Below are 14,735 nucleotides of genomic sequence, written 5' to 3' on the forward strand. Positions count from 1 at the left end.
TTAAGCTTTCTTCCTTTAATGGACAGCAAAACAGTAAACTAGCCAACTAACAAGCTTACTAACTATTTTCTACAATGTGCAAGCTACAATGTTTTTATGCCAGCTTTTAGGTTAGCTTCTTAGGGTACGCTTGGGAATACAGCCAAACTCTAGCCAGGTGGCTAAAAACAAAGTACTCGGATGCACACCCCAAGCTTATATGCAGCTGACTTCCTGAGGCAAACAAAGATTAGCCAATCGAAACCAGAAAAATACGACTATTTTAAGGCAAAGTTAACCTTGGTTCTAATTAAGGAAAGTAGTAGCCAAGATTGCAAGAAAGGCAAAAACATGTTCACAAATGAGATGTTTTTGTGAACGTAAAATTTCTGGGAAAACAGGCTAATCCCAGCTTGCCAAAACGCCCTTTGATCAAGAAGTTAAATGAAAGTATTTGGCTTCTTAACAATATTGCGCCTTTTCCGATGTTAGGGACTCCTTCTGACTGGATTTTCTTGTATCCAGCCCATCGCGCTCCGCACTGGCGCACGCTTCGCAAGCTCGCCATCTTTCTTTGCGTTAATAATAATTATAATAAAAAAAAATTAAATACAGTGGCTGTGAATGGTCTACCTCACTGCTAACAGGTAATCGTTTTATTCGTGTAGATCCTTCTCTTTAACAATAAAGTTTTGTTTGACAAGTAGCTTTCTTGATTAACATTGCCGTCTATTTTTCGATTTTCCTTGCCAAAAATAATTCACTTGTGTATTGGACAATAGCTTTAAATAACTTTTTTCTTTTTAACAAAAAACAAAATCTTGTCATTTTATAATGGATATTTGTTTTTATAAGGTAATTTTGGGAAATTCTGCCTACTAAAATACACCACGGTTTTTTTGATCTTATTGCCCCAATTGGGCTAATTTTTGTGTAGTTTATCGATTTGCTTCTCATTGGAAATCCCGTGCTGACAAAACCTTTTAGAAAAATCAACAAAATTTACCGGGTTGGACCCCCTCAGAATATAATAACAAAAGAAACTTTTCAATCTTGAGCAGCGCTAGTGACAGCTGGCAAACAAAATTATCTCTTTTAATTTAGTGTATTGAAACTCAATCAGACTGACAAATTTCCGTATTGCTTTCATTGGATAAATCAAAAGTAAGATAATAATTCTATTTTAAGGTGTACAAACCTTTCTTCTGAAACATTCACTCACGTACTGAGTACTTGCACCAACAAACGACCCACAAAGCCGTGCAGTGCAATGTTCGAGCCATCGGCGGGAGAACAGATCGCTCGGGACGCTTTCATCTACATCTTGATGTTTTTCATTCTGGTGGGAAACTCCCTGATAATCGCAGCGTACGTGAAAAACTCCAGGCTACGGACGGGCTCCAATGTTTTCATAGTAGGCCTAGCTGCGTCAGACTGGCTGGTAGGTGCATTTGCCGTTCCTTTGTATGTTGTAACTTTGAGGAGAGAGAATTCTAGTCCTATGTTAAGCAGGTTCTTCATATCACTGGATATATTCAGTGGCACCGCATCGGTTTTTCATTTGGTATCCGTGACAGTGGAGCGATATATCGCCATCGCAAAGCCATTCCTGCACCGAGGTCTTCTCCTCAACTCGTATTACGGTGTTTTGGGCGTGGTGTGGGTTCTGTCGCTGATTCTTTCCTGCCTCGATTTCACGCTGACGCCCAGTACCAACAGGAACTATCCATTCTATGTCCTCTTAGCGGTGTTTTCCTTGGCATTGCTGTCCATTTCTTTGTTAAATGGGCTCATTTTCAAGATCGCCAGGTCATTAATTCACAACACGGTTGAGCCAGCAGTGGAAATGAGCCAAACTAGAGCAAGCTTACAAAGGAAAATTCGTCGAGAGCGAAGAACAGCCGCAACGCTTGCCATGATGTCTGGCGTGTTTTTCGTCACCTGGTGCCCTCACGTGATAGGTGCGTTCGTTTTCACGTTCCAGTGTTTTCCCTGTAATTTGTCCCTCGTGGATATTGGCCGCATTGGTGCATTTATCAAGTGCATGCAGTACAGTAACAGTGCGCTTAATCCATTTGTGTTTGCCTTTCGTGATGTCGAGATGAGAATGACAGTCAAGACTCTAACAAGGGCTTGGTGGAATGTCGTCCAACCGCACATGCCATCTTCACGTGTTACAGCGACGTCGACACTGGCGCTGGCACAAACAGGCTAAAGAATGAAAACTTGTACGGTGTAGTACGAAGAACTGTAATGCTCAGGTATCGAGCAACTGCCTTTAGAAGAACTTCTACTAGTATACTAATGCAAATGCAACAATCCGATTGCTTGAGCTTCTCGTATTTAACAATAAGACGGCAAGCTGGAGGTGTCTATCGACGAGGGTCGAAGCCCCGAGAAAAGTCGATATATAAAAACCGAGAGCGAGCCGTCCAATTGTTTAAGCATAACCCAGCGGCTGATCTTTTTAACCTAGAATATCGCTAGAATTGATTTATGGAAGTTTTGATTGATAAAACTCAACGAAAAACTGAGGGCGCGCTCCGAGAGACGTCTAGGCTTTCTACCTGTGTAGCCAATCAGATTGCGCTTTTTGCCAATAGACGGCAGCTGGGTTATGCTAACAGCCGTTAGCATAACCACACTGACCTACTATTGGTAATCGCGCAATCTGATTGGCTAAACAGGTGCCTACTATTGATCCGTAGAAGGCTCTCGGAGCGCGCGCTTAGTCTTCGCTGAATTTTATCAATCAAAACCTTCAAAAAATCAACTCTAGCTATATTTTGTGTTTAATAGATCGGTCAGTGGGTTATGCTAACACAATTAGACGGCTCGCTCTCGGTTTCTACCGGCTTTTGATAGTTGACTCGGGGCTTCGCCCCTCGCCAACTATCAGCCGATAGAAACCTCGAGCTTGCCGTCTAATTGTTAATTAGTATACGAGCTCGCGCGCATTTGGAATTTGTGAACATTAATAATATTCTATAATGCAGAAATAATTGGAGATCGTTCAACTGGAAATACGTAAGTGAAACGTCTACTAAAGCAAGTAGATCTTGATTATTCGCTATAAACTTCTATACGGTGATAGTTGATTCAGCCTGCTGCCTTATCCAACTATCACCTCTTATAACCCACCCATTAACTTTTGCGCGCGCTCAATGGACAAAACGCATCACGTGGTACAAAATCGGACGACGGGTATCAGCGAATATACCCCATCCGATTTGATATCCGTCGCCCGATTTTGTAGGCAAGCACAAAACAAACGAATGAAGTCACCTTATTCAATTCTAACTTTTAATAAAATCACAGAGTTAAAAAATCACGTAAACCAATCAACTTACATTTGTTTCAATCACAATTACGCCGGTTTTATTACGTAGGTTTTTCCCATAAATTTACTAGCGATAAAGCGCGTTGTAGAAATTAATCGGAGGGTTATAAAATAAATAAACCCCTTTCTGACTTGCTAGTATCACAGGGTGAAAAAACAGAATTAGTCGGTTTTAAAGCTAAACTAAAGATTAACATTTGAAGTATTTAGGGGTTGGCTTTAATTTTTGTATGAAATCGCTGAAACGTAACTTTAGTTGAACTTTAATGAACACATTAAAGATGATTTATGACGAATTTTGTAACCACTTTCATTTACAATTAAAGGTTAACTAAAGGCTCATTTCATAAACTTTACGAATCATCCCTAAATGTGTTAAAGTAATGTTTAAGTGATCTTTAATCGCACATAAATGCTTGATATTTTCCTTAAAGTTGACTTTAATGTACCTTTAATTCACATGAAAATGCTTCGCCGCGGCGGTAAATGATGCTTTTGTGAACAATTACACTTTTGCTAAAGGGTCACTAAAAGATTGCTTTCTTTACTCAGGGGGAGGAGCTGGGTAAAATATTCTTTATTCACTTTTCTTTCTTTTTTCTTTCATTCACTTTTTATTTTCGACCGAACTCTTTTGCTCTTTTTTTCTTTTAAAATGCAGTAGTAATCCCTCCCCTTGTTTTATTTACTGATAACCTTTATACGGTATGTAGGAAACAACAAAGGGCATGAAATATGCATCATGCAAAATATTTTTATTGGCTCTTTCATCAGCTTCATTTATTTTGACAATTTTTCCTCAGTTACCTTTGTTTTCTGTTATTCACAATTAAATATTAAATGTAAATTCATTATTATAGGCTTAATAAAAATATATATTACAGGCTTAAACCTGGGATTGATATTCCTTATTTTTATATTGGAGGATAATGCCCTTAGCTGAAAGATTGTCCTCAAAATTTCATGCTGACGGTGCGTGGTTCTCGTCTTTAGCCGTACCCTCGTGGTACCTTTGAGGGGTTTAAAATCACCTTGTAGTTATTTCGGTATCATTATACATAAAAAAACCTGCTTAGTGACTAAACTAAGTGCACATTTTTTGGGACTATTCGGAATAGAAAAACTCGGAATACACGGTGATCGCGTTTTTTTTGGACCGTCTTCGGCCTTCATTCTGCTCCCGATAGCAGAATGAAGAAAATGCAGCCACTCGGAATATGGGCAGAACGTAGAGATTATTTTTTTTTTTTTTAAGTAGCAGAATATTCGTTCTTTCGGGATAGTTTTGGCGAGAAATGAAACGCGGCCGGACGCCCCAGGTCGCACATGCGCAGATACAATAGTTCTTAGGTCATCGAAACTACGGCGTCTGCTACGCAGGCTAGAGTTCAGGAGCGGAAACAGCAAAAGCTCGATAACCATACGACTTCAGATGGAAATTGGTGTGGTTAAGAAGTAATAATTGTGTTGATCGGAGGGTTCTAGACTTCTAGGCGGTTGGTAGTAAGTTAACAAATCTTGAATGTAGACAGGAGAAAATACGGTAATTTTAGAAACCACAGGCGGGTGTTTTCGTCGTATCTGAATTATCACAAAAACGTCCCAAACAGAAACTGATTTTCATCCAGTTTTCAACAAATTTAGAATTTGCTGTGGTGACGGACGCGCTAAAAAAATTAACAGCGGGGGCGGCTGTAGTGTTAACTATCCCTAGACTCTTGATTTTAGGTCATCGTAACTTGACTAAAAATAATAAAAGTATATTGCTGTTTGTTTGATATTTTTAATCAACTATCACTATAGTTTTAGCAACAGTAGAGCTTTTCAGTTTCTCTGCGTGGTGCGTGGTGGCGCGAATGTGCATGCGCATGTTGCCACAACAACTCGCTATTTAGACCATCTCGTTCCCAGAGCCCGCGTGACCTTTATCCAGTGGAACGCGAACGGAATACGTCCGCTGGTCAAAGGGAACGTGGGCTCTGGGAACGAGATTGCTTCCTAACAATCCTTTCGCAAGCAAAATTAAAGCACGACCTACCAACTGAAACGCACATACGTACTGATATATGCTTATTTTTTATAAAAATAACTTACATTAACTACTAAACAGCTTTACGTTAACCGACATCAATTCTCTTCTAATGCGATGCAACTGCAGGGAGGTTTTTCAGTAACAAGTATTATAATTAATTAACATTGGAAATGGTAATAATTCCTAGACTGATCTCCGGCGTATCCAATCATGTCCAATCGAACGTTTGGTAATCGAATCCAATCGAACACCAATCGTTCGATTGGGTTCGCGATCGGTAATCGAACATAATCGAACTCACAATAAAATTTGGTCAATCGGACAAAATCGAACGTTCGAATATCGAACAGTCGACAAACGAACAAAATTGAACCTTCGATTACCGAACTCCTGTTTGCTTATATTGCGGACACTTTGTACGGTGCACAATCCCTCTGGTTAGTCCTGCGTGATTTACTTATAAAATTGCAAAAGACGGATTTCGAACAAAATCGAATCGGATTGTGTTCGATTGGTTCTAGATCTATTGGTTCGAAAATCGAACTCACAGCAAAATAGATGTTCGATTTTGTTCGATTACCGAACCCAATCGAACGATTGGTGTTCGATTGGGCTCGATTAATTTTTGGTTCGATTTTGTTCGATTGGATACGCCGGGACTGATCACACTGTCTAAACTGATAAATAGAGCCACGCGACAGGACATTTTTCATTATCACTGAAGTGTAGTCTGACCAAAGCAGTTCTCATCGATCCCGTGTTAAAAAACCAATCCATCATATTAACTCACGCGTGTTTTCGTCAAATAATTTGAAAACGATAAGCTCGCATCCAGAAAACAATACACCAAGCCGAACACAATCGCAGATCTAAAGAAACGTATTTACGAAATTAGCCTGCTGCGACCAAATTCAGACGGCCAAGGACAAATTTGACGCTTGACCAAAGTGACGTCCTATTCGTTACAAGCACAGTGTATGAGGCCAGAAAACTAGCTAGAACATTAAACAACACCCTTTTTACAGTAAACAATCTTTTCACACACATAATTCGACACTGTCTAATGTACGAACATATATATTATATATATCATCCTCGGAGGCCCAGGGGCAGTTTAGTCCGGGGGGGGGGGGGGTACCCAAAAAAGTTTTGTACGGGGAGGCTCCGCCCCGAGCTCTACCCCTTACCCTTTTATATACCATTTTGCCAGAAATTAACCCCTCAGTATACCTTTAATGAAAAAAGGTATCCCTTTCATATACCTGTGTTGACTTAAAACATGGCGTTTATTTTTTTTTTTTTTTTTTTTTTTGTCACAAGAGCGCTTATAAATTGAAATATACAGCCAAAATTGCATCTATTCGAAATATTTTAATTAAAAGCCCTTTCAATAACCTAAATGACAGATTTCCATACCCTTTCGTATACCTAAAGTTGTGAAATCCCTACCCTTTTATATACCTGAAGCCTGAAAAAGGTATCCCTTTTGGGCGGAGCCTCCCCGTATAGGCCATTATAGGGAGTACCCCCCCCCCCGGGAGTTTAGTGGGGCGAGACGAGGAATAAACCGGGTAGAAATCGTTCTTGAAAACACTCGTCGCTACGATTTCTGCCCGGTTTATTCCTCGTTTCGCCCACAAACTGCCCCTGGGTCTCCGAGGATGACATATATACGCTTAAATTAATTTTAGAAAATAACGTGACACTAAATACCGAACTACAATCGAAACTAATTCAGTAAGTTATTTACATAATGCGATGCAACCGCAGAATATTTATAATTCAACACTTCAGTGAAAAACATTCCGAAAAATGTTTAAACTAACAAATATAAAACTGATTTAAACGTTGAATGGTGACAATTTCCGAACTGATCTTAAAAATGAATTAATACGGCCACACAATAAGAAAAATTCCCTTATCAAGAAATGTAGTCATACGGAGTCTCACCAAAGCATCGAAAAGCAGCTCTTATCGATCTCGTGTCTCAAATTCGTTCCACTGCTTGCCAATGTTTTTGTCCGATTTAGTGTACTTTGAGCCGTTATTTTCCACGTGCGAACACAAGCAAGAATTCACAGCGCTAACCTTACAATTAAGGTATAAATGACAATCGATAAGGGAGCTTTTACCCTGCGAACAGAGTTCCTTTCAAGATGATCGAAAGGAGCTCTGCTCGAAGGATAGAAAAATTTTGAACTTGAACGATTTAGCAAATGTCTGAATGGAATTATAGGCTCGTGCCGAGTAGCGTCCAAACAGAAAGATCGTGATTGTTTCTGAAGATACGTTCCTGGATTCTTGTGTAACATTTTGAATATAACGTGATTTCTAAGCTTTAAAGGGGCCTCTTGTTTAATTCTTTCTACAAATTCACGCATCATATCTGTCAGATTTGTGTATGATTTATCGTACTTCATTCGATGTTTGGGATTGACAACTGTGACAGGAGCAAACATGAGTGCTTGGCCGCCAAATTTGATCTCAACAGCAAGCATAGTGTTTCTATTACTGGAAAAAATACACTTGCGCTCATACTGCGTCGGATAGGGAAGAATGTGTTCCACAGCTTTATAATGAAAAGCATTAAAGTTGGCATCGAAAAACGTGGTAGGAAGAACCAGAGATGTTTCTGTTATGCCACAAAAATATCTCCTTTTGCGGTGCATATGGCTTGCTCCATAAAACCTGTAGTCCAATACTCCCAACGCTGGCTCGTAATCTAACAACCACTTTTCCACAACTCGAAATGGCGACATTTTAGTCATGTCAATGGGTGTAAAGCGGTTGTACTTGAGAACTATGTCGTCGTCTAGAAAAATGTAATAATGGTAGCCAGGTTTTCTATCCATCGCAGCAGAATAGAGCACATTACGTCCTGATGCAAAGAGTGTGTTCAGATTCAAACAAATAACTGATGTGTGATTGCTTGTTTTCTTGACACTTGGCTCGGTAACTAAGCACTATCACGTCGCAGTTGCAGGTCTCAGGATCGCCAATCTGAGAAGAATTGGCCAAGTTTGGCGGAAGACATTGCTCGGTTTGCGTGAGATAAAGAAATGGCTTTCTAGTTGGCAATCCCGTACTTTGTTGTGCTGTATAATCCAGAAAATCGTGAATTTCCGAGTTGAAATTATGTAATTCAGCTGATGAAACGACGTCCATCCCTTCTTTGCTAATATAGACAACTATGCCAGCAATTATAGCCGAATTTATCGCCACCACAAAGTAAAAAATACCTTTTATCTTCATTTCGACAACAGCTGGAACGTGTGGAAGTGTAAACTAACAAAGTCGAACCGCGTCAGTATAATAAATGTCTCGAGAACCCACTGTGTTGTGACCAACCGTATGCAATGCAAAATTGATTGGCTTTTATCAGTCACTTCGGAACAACTTTGGCTCACAATACATCCCCTATCTTACTTAACAAAATTTAAACTAAGTTAAGCTCTTGCTAAAGTGCCAACGAGCCAGAAATTGAAGTGGATTCAATTGCAAGCCGAGATCGCGATTTCCATAAAACAAAACTAAACACAAACATTGTAGTTGTCCGCTCAAGCAACACTAACACTGTAGTCGTCCGCTCAAGCAGAACAAGGGGGGGGGGGGGGGGAGGGGGAAGTGTTAAACATCGCACTACTGCAAACAATCCGCAAATATCGCAATACCGCAAAAAATCCGAACATACCACAATTTCATAGTAAGCTTGCATACCTGGCGAAGGTATATGGACGTGAGGGCAAAAAGCGAGGCAAAAACGAGCGGTGGTACCGTGGAAACAAGATAGTAAATTGTAGATAAAAAAAAAGTGCTTGAAAAAAAAATAAGGTTGTTTCAGCTTGCTTCTGAAACGACCAGAAACGGCTTAAAATCGTCGGAAAAGGCGAAGGAAAAGTTTTTATCACGATTATCATCGACCAAAACGCTAAGAAAACGCATTCCGCAGTTCTGGAGAATACCGCAATTTACCGCAATTCAAGATTATAATGACCGAAATACCGCATGAAAAATTGGTCAATGCCACAATACTGCAAACCCCAATGTACCCCTCAGAACACGGGTCGACCGCCTCGGGAAACATAAATTACAAGTTATGACTTTAAAGGAAAGTCCGGTTAATTGTGCTGTAGTTAAAAATATGTTTAAAATATGCTATTGTAAGCGCCGGAGATTCCAAGAATAACCGAGCCTTAACTAATACAAAGAAGGGAATAGTAAATATGGTAACATCTCCTTACAAAAATTACTTATTATCTGTATAATATTGCACTTTATTACTACACTTAAAAGGGCCTGTTTACAGGGAGGTGAGGGACCCCGGGTAGGTGAGGTAGCCCGCCTTTCCATACAATCTCTCATTTTTTTTGTCTTGATCACGTTTACATGATAAGTGGGGTAACCAGCCTAGGCGGGTTTCCCGGCCTGTCGAGTAGCTAGGGTAATCCTCTCAGCCGGGGTCGCGTTTTGCCATGTAAACGTTTCAAGGTGGGGTAACCCGCATACCTGGGGCTGACTCGTGTTAAATCTGAAAGTGCGCCAAATGCAAAACACACAAGAGATGGTTGCCTACGGCTTCAGCTACGGCTACAAGCGAGCTTTTCCTATAGCTTCATCTGCCCGATGTGGAACAACAGTGCGAAAGAAGATTGAAGAATTATATGGCCTTCCACTTTCTCAGAAATGAATTCGGCTCCGAAGTTCAGTAACCGGCTGAGCCTATGAAACCACTGAAAGGAACGAGAAAAAGAAATATACGAAGCCATTTTGTCTGTTTACTACCCTGGGTTCCAGAGGGTTTTTTTTTTAGGAGATAAAGAGCGGCGAAGCCGCGATCGAAAGAACGAAAAAAAAAAACATTGCGGTCATAATCCAGAAAAAAAGATAAAGTCAAAGTTATCCTTCATTAGGAATGTCTAGTGATGCTGAATGATGTCTAGTGATGGTAAATAATGTCTAGTGATGGTTAGTGATGTCTAGTGATGGTGAATGACGTCTATTTAACAATTAGACGGCAAGCTCGAAGTTTCTATCTGCTGTTAGATAACCACACTCTTTTTTGTTTTTATAGTTGGCAAGGGGCGAAGCCCGAGTCAACTATCTAAAGCCGGTAGAAACCGAAAGCGAGCCGTCAAATTGTTTTAACATAACACAGCTGCCAATCTAGAGTGGATTATAGAGTGGAGTGGAGTGGAGTGGAGTGGAGTGGAGTGGAGTGGAGTGGAGTGGAGTAGAGTAGAGTAGAGTAGAGTAGAGTAGAGTAGAGTAGAGTAGAGTGGAGTAGAGTAGAGTAGAGTAGAGTAGAGCACAGTAGAGTAGAGTAGAGTAGAATAGAGTAGAGTAGAGTAGAGTAGAGTAGAGTAGAGAAGAGTAGAGTAGAGTAGAGTAGAGTAGAGTAGAGTAGAGTAGAGTAGAGTAGAGTAGAGTAGAGCAAAGTAGAGTAGAGTAGAGTAGAGTACAGTAGAGTAGAGTAGAGTAGAGTAGAGTAGAGTAGAGTAGAGTAGAGTAGAGTAGAGTAGAGTAGAGTAGAGTAGAGCAAAGTAGAGTAGAGTAGAGTAGAGAAGAGTAGAGTAGAGTAGAGTAGAGCAAAGGAGAGTACAGTAGAGTAGAGAAAAATAGAGTAGAGAAGAGTAGAGTAGAGCAAAGTAGAGTAGAGTAGAGTAGAGTAGAGTATATATACGTAGAGTAGAGCAAAGTAGAGTAGAGTAGAGTAGAGTAGAGTAGAGTAGAGTAGAGTAGAGTAGAGTAGAGTAGAGTAGAGCAAAGTAGAGCAAAGTAGAGCAAAGTAGAGTAGAGTAGAGTAGAGTAGAGTAGAGTAGAGTAGAGTAGAGAAAGTAGAGTAAAGTAGAGTAGAGTAGAGTAGAGTAGAGTGTAAGGTAGAGTAGAGTAGAGTAGAGTAGAGTAGAGTAGAGTAGAGCAAAGTAGAGTAGAGTAGAGTAGAGTAGAGTAGAGTAGAGTAGAGTAGAGTAGAGTAGAGTAGAGTAGAGTAGAGTAGAGTAGAGTAGAGTAGAGTAGAGTAGAGTAGAGTAGAGTAGAGTAGAGTAGAGTAGAGTAGAGTAGAGTAGAGTAGAGTAGAGTAGAGAAGAGCAGGGTAGAGTAGAGTAGAGTAGAGTAGAGTAGAGTAAAGTAGAGTAGAGTAGAGTAGAGTAGAGTAGAGCAGAGTTGAGTAGAGCAGAGTAGAGTAGAGTAGAGTTGAGTAGAGCAGAGTAGAGTAGAGTAGAGTAGAGTAGAGTACACTAGAGTGGAGTGGAGTGGAGTGGAGTGGAGTGGAGTAGAGTAGAGTAGAGTAGAGTAGAGTAGAGTAGAGTAGAGTAGAGTAGAGTAGAGTAGAGTAGAGCACAGTAGAGTACAGTAGAGTAGAGTAGAGTAGAGTAGAGCAAAGTAGAGTAGAGTAGAGTAGAGTAGAGTAGAGTAGAGTAGAGTAGAGTAGAGTAGAGTAGAGTAGAGTAGAGCAAAGTAGAGTAGAGTAGAGTAGAGTAGAGTAGAGTAGAGTAGAGTAGAGCAAAGGAGAGTAGAGTAGAGTAGAGTAGAATAGAGTAGAGAAGAGTAGAGTAGAGCAAAGTAGAGTAGAGTAGAGTAGAGTAGAGTAGAGTAGAGTAGAGTAGAGTAGAGTAGAGTAGAGTAGAGTAGAGTAGATAGAGAGAGGAGGGAGGGAGGGAGTGGAGTGGAGTAGAGAAGAGTAGAGTAGAGTAGAGTAGAGTAGAGTAGAGTAGAGTAGAGTAGAGTAGAGCAGAGTAGAGTAGAGTAGAGCACAGTAGAGTAGAGTAGAGTAGAGTAGAGTAGAGTAGAGTAGAGTAGAGTAGAGTAGAGTAGAGCAAAGTAGAGTAGAGTAGAGTAGAGTAGAGTAGAGTAGAGTAGAGTAGAGTAGAGTAGAGTAGAGTAGAGTAGAGTAGAGTAGAGTAGAGTAGAGTAGAGTAGAGTAGAGTAGAGTAGAGTAGAGTAGAGAAGAGTAGAGTAGAGTAGAGTAGAGTAGAGAAGGAGAGTAGAGTAGAGTAGAGTAGAGTAGAGTAGAGAAGAGTAGAGTAGAGCAAAGTAGAGTAGAGTAGAGTAGAGTAGAGTAGAGTAGAGTAGAGTAGAGTAGAGTAGAGTAGAGTAGAGAGTGGAGTGGAGGGAGGGAGGGAGGGAGAGAGGGAGGGAGGGAGGGAGGGAGGGAGGGAGTAGAGTAGAGTAGAGTAGAGTAGAGTAGAGTAGAGTAGAGCAAGTAGAGTAGAGTAGAGTAGAGTAGAGTAGAGTAGATTAGAGTAGAGTAGAGTAGAGTAGAGTAGAGTAGAGTAGAGTAGAGTAGAGTAGAGCAAAGTAGAGTAGAGTAGAGTAGAGTAGAGTAGAGTAGAGAAAAGTAGAGTAGAGTAGAGTAGAGTAGAGTAGAGTAGAGTAGAGTAGAGTAGAGTAGAGCAAAGTAGAGCAAAGTAGAGTAGAGGAGAGTAGAGTAGAGTAGAGTAGAGTAGAGTAGAGTAGAGTAGAGTAGAGTAGAGAAGAGTAGAGTAAAGTAGAGTAGAGGAGGAGAGTAGAGTAGAGTAGAGTAGAATAGAGTAGAGAAGAGTAGAGTAGAGAAAGTAGAGTAGAGTAGAGTAGAGTAGAGTAGAGTGAAAGTAGAGTAGAGAAAGTAGAGATAGAGTAGAGTAGATAGAGAAAGTAGAGAAAGTAGAGTAGAGTAGAGTAGAGTAGAGTAGAGTAGAGTAGAGTAGAGTAGAGTAGAGTAGAGTAGAGTAGAGTAGAGCAAAGTAGAGTAGAGTAGAGTAGAGTAGAGAAAGTAAAGTAGAGTAGAGTAGAGTAGAGTTGAGTAGAGCAGAGTAGAGGAGAGTAGAGTAGAGTAGAGTTGAGTAGAGTAGAGTAGAGTAGAGTAGAGTAGAGTAGAGTAGAGTTGAGTAGAGCAGAGTAGAGTAGAGTACAGTAGAGTAGAGTAGAGTAGAGTAGTGTAGAGTAGAGTAGAGTAGAGTAGAGTAGAGTAGAGTAGAGTAGAGTAGAGTGGAGTAGAGTAGAGAAGAGTAGAGTAGAGTAGAGTAGAGAAAGTAGAGTAGAGTAGAGTAGTGTAGAGTAGAGTAGAGTAGAGTAGAGTAGAGAAGAGTAGAGTAGAGTAGAGTAGAGTAGAGTAGAGTAGAGTTGAGTAGAGCAGAGTAGAGTAGAGAAGTAGAGTAGAGTTGAGTAGAGTAGAGTAGAGTAGAGTAGAGTAGAGTAGAGTAGAGTAGAGTAGAGTAGAGTAGTGTAGAGTAGAGTAGAGTAGAGTTGAGTAGAGTAGAGTAGTGTAGAGTAGAGTAGAGTAGAGTAGAGTAGTGTAGAGTAGAGTAGTGTAGAGTAGAGTAGAGTAGAGTAGAGTAGAGAGAGTTGAGTAGAGTAGAGTAGAGTAGAGTAGAGTGAGTAGTGTGAGTAGTAGAGTAGAGAGAGTAGAGTAGAGTTGAGTAGAGTAGAGTAAAGTAGAGTTGAGTAGAGTAGAGTAGAGTAGAGTAGAGTAGAGTAGAGTAGTGTAGAGTTGAGTAGAGTAGAGTAGAGTAGAGTAGAGTAGAGTAGAGTAGAGTAGTGTAGTGTAGAGTAGAGTAGAGTAGAGTAGAGTAGAGAGAGCAGAGTTGAGTAGAGCAGAGTAGAGTAGAGTAGAGTTGAGTAGAGCAGAGTAGAGTAGAGTACAGTAGAGTAGAGTAGAGTAGAGTAGAGTAGAGTAGAGTAGAGTAGAGTAGAGTAGAGTAGAGTAGAGTAGAGTAGAGTAGAGTAGAGTAGAGAAGAGTAGAGTAAAGTAGAGTAGAGTAGAGTAGAGTAGAGTAGAGTAGAGTAGAGTTGAGTAGAGCAGAGTAGAGGAGAGTACAGTAGAGTAGAGTTGAGTAGAGTAGAGTAGAGTAGAGTAGAGTAGAGTAGAGTAGAGTAGAGTAGAGTAGAGTTGAGTAGAGCAGAGTAGAGTAGAGTACAGTAGAGTAGAGTAGAGTAGAGTAGTGTAGAGTAGAGTAGAGTAGAGTAGAGTAGAGTAGAGTAGAGTAGAGTAGAGTAGAGTGGAGTAGAGTAGAGAAGAGTAGAGTAAAGTAGAGTAGAGCAAAGTAGAGTAGAGTAGAGTAGTGTAGAGTAGAGTAGAGTAGAGTAGAGTAGAGAAGAGTAGAGTAGAGTAGAGTAGAGTAGAGTAGAGTAGAGTTGAGTAGAGCAGAGTAGAGTAGAGTACAGTAGAGTAGAGTAGAGTACAGTAGAGTAGAGTTGAGTAGAGTAGAGTAGAGTAGAGTAGAGTAGAGTAGAGTAGAGTAGAGTTGAGTAGAGCAGAGTAGAGTAGAGTACAGTAGAGTAGAGTAGAGTAGAGTAGAGTAGTGTAGAGTAGAGTAGAGTAGAGTAGAGTAGAGTAGAGTAGAGTAGAGTAGAGAAGAGTAGAGTAAAGTAGAGTAGAGCAAAGTAGAGTAGAGTAGAGTAGTGTAA

General features: G+C 40.4%; 1 protein-coding gene and 1 pseudogene across 1 annotated transcript; one reads left to right on the forward strand and one right to left on the reverse strand.

The window, feature by feature from the left end:
* Positions 1–1,238: 1,238 nt before the first annotated feature.
* Positions 1,239–2,194, forward strand: LOC144636886 (adenosine receptor A2a-like). The gene has a single exon (XM_078496088.1). The coding sequence runs from the start codon at positions 1,250–1,252 to the stop codon at positions 2,192–2,194; it is 945 nt and encodes a 314-aa protein (XP_078352214.1). The 5' UTR covers positions 1,239–1,249.
* Positions 2,195–7,004: 4,810 nt separating this feature from the next.
* On the reverse strand, positions 7,005–8,881 carry LOC144635731 (uncharacterized; annotated as a pseudogene).
* Between the last annotated feature and the right edge of the window lie 5,854 nt (positions 8,882–14,735).

The sequence above is a fragment of the Oculina patagonica genome, chromosome 13 (assembly GCF_052425735.1).
Source record: "Oculina patagonica isolate OP01 chromosome 13, crgOcupat, whole genome shotgun sequence".
Taxonomy (NCBI): domain Eukaryota; kingdom Metazoa; phylum Cnidaria; class Anthozoa; order Scleractinia; family Oculinidae; genus Oculina; species Oculina patagonica.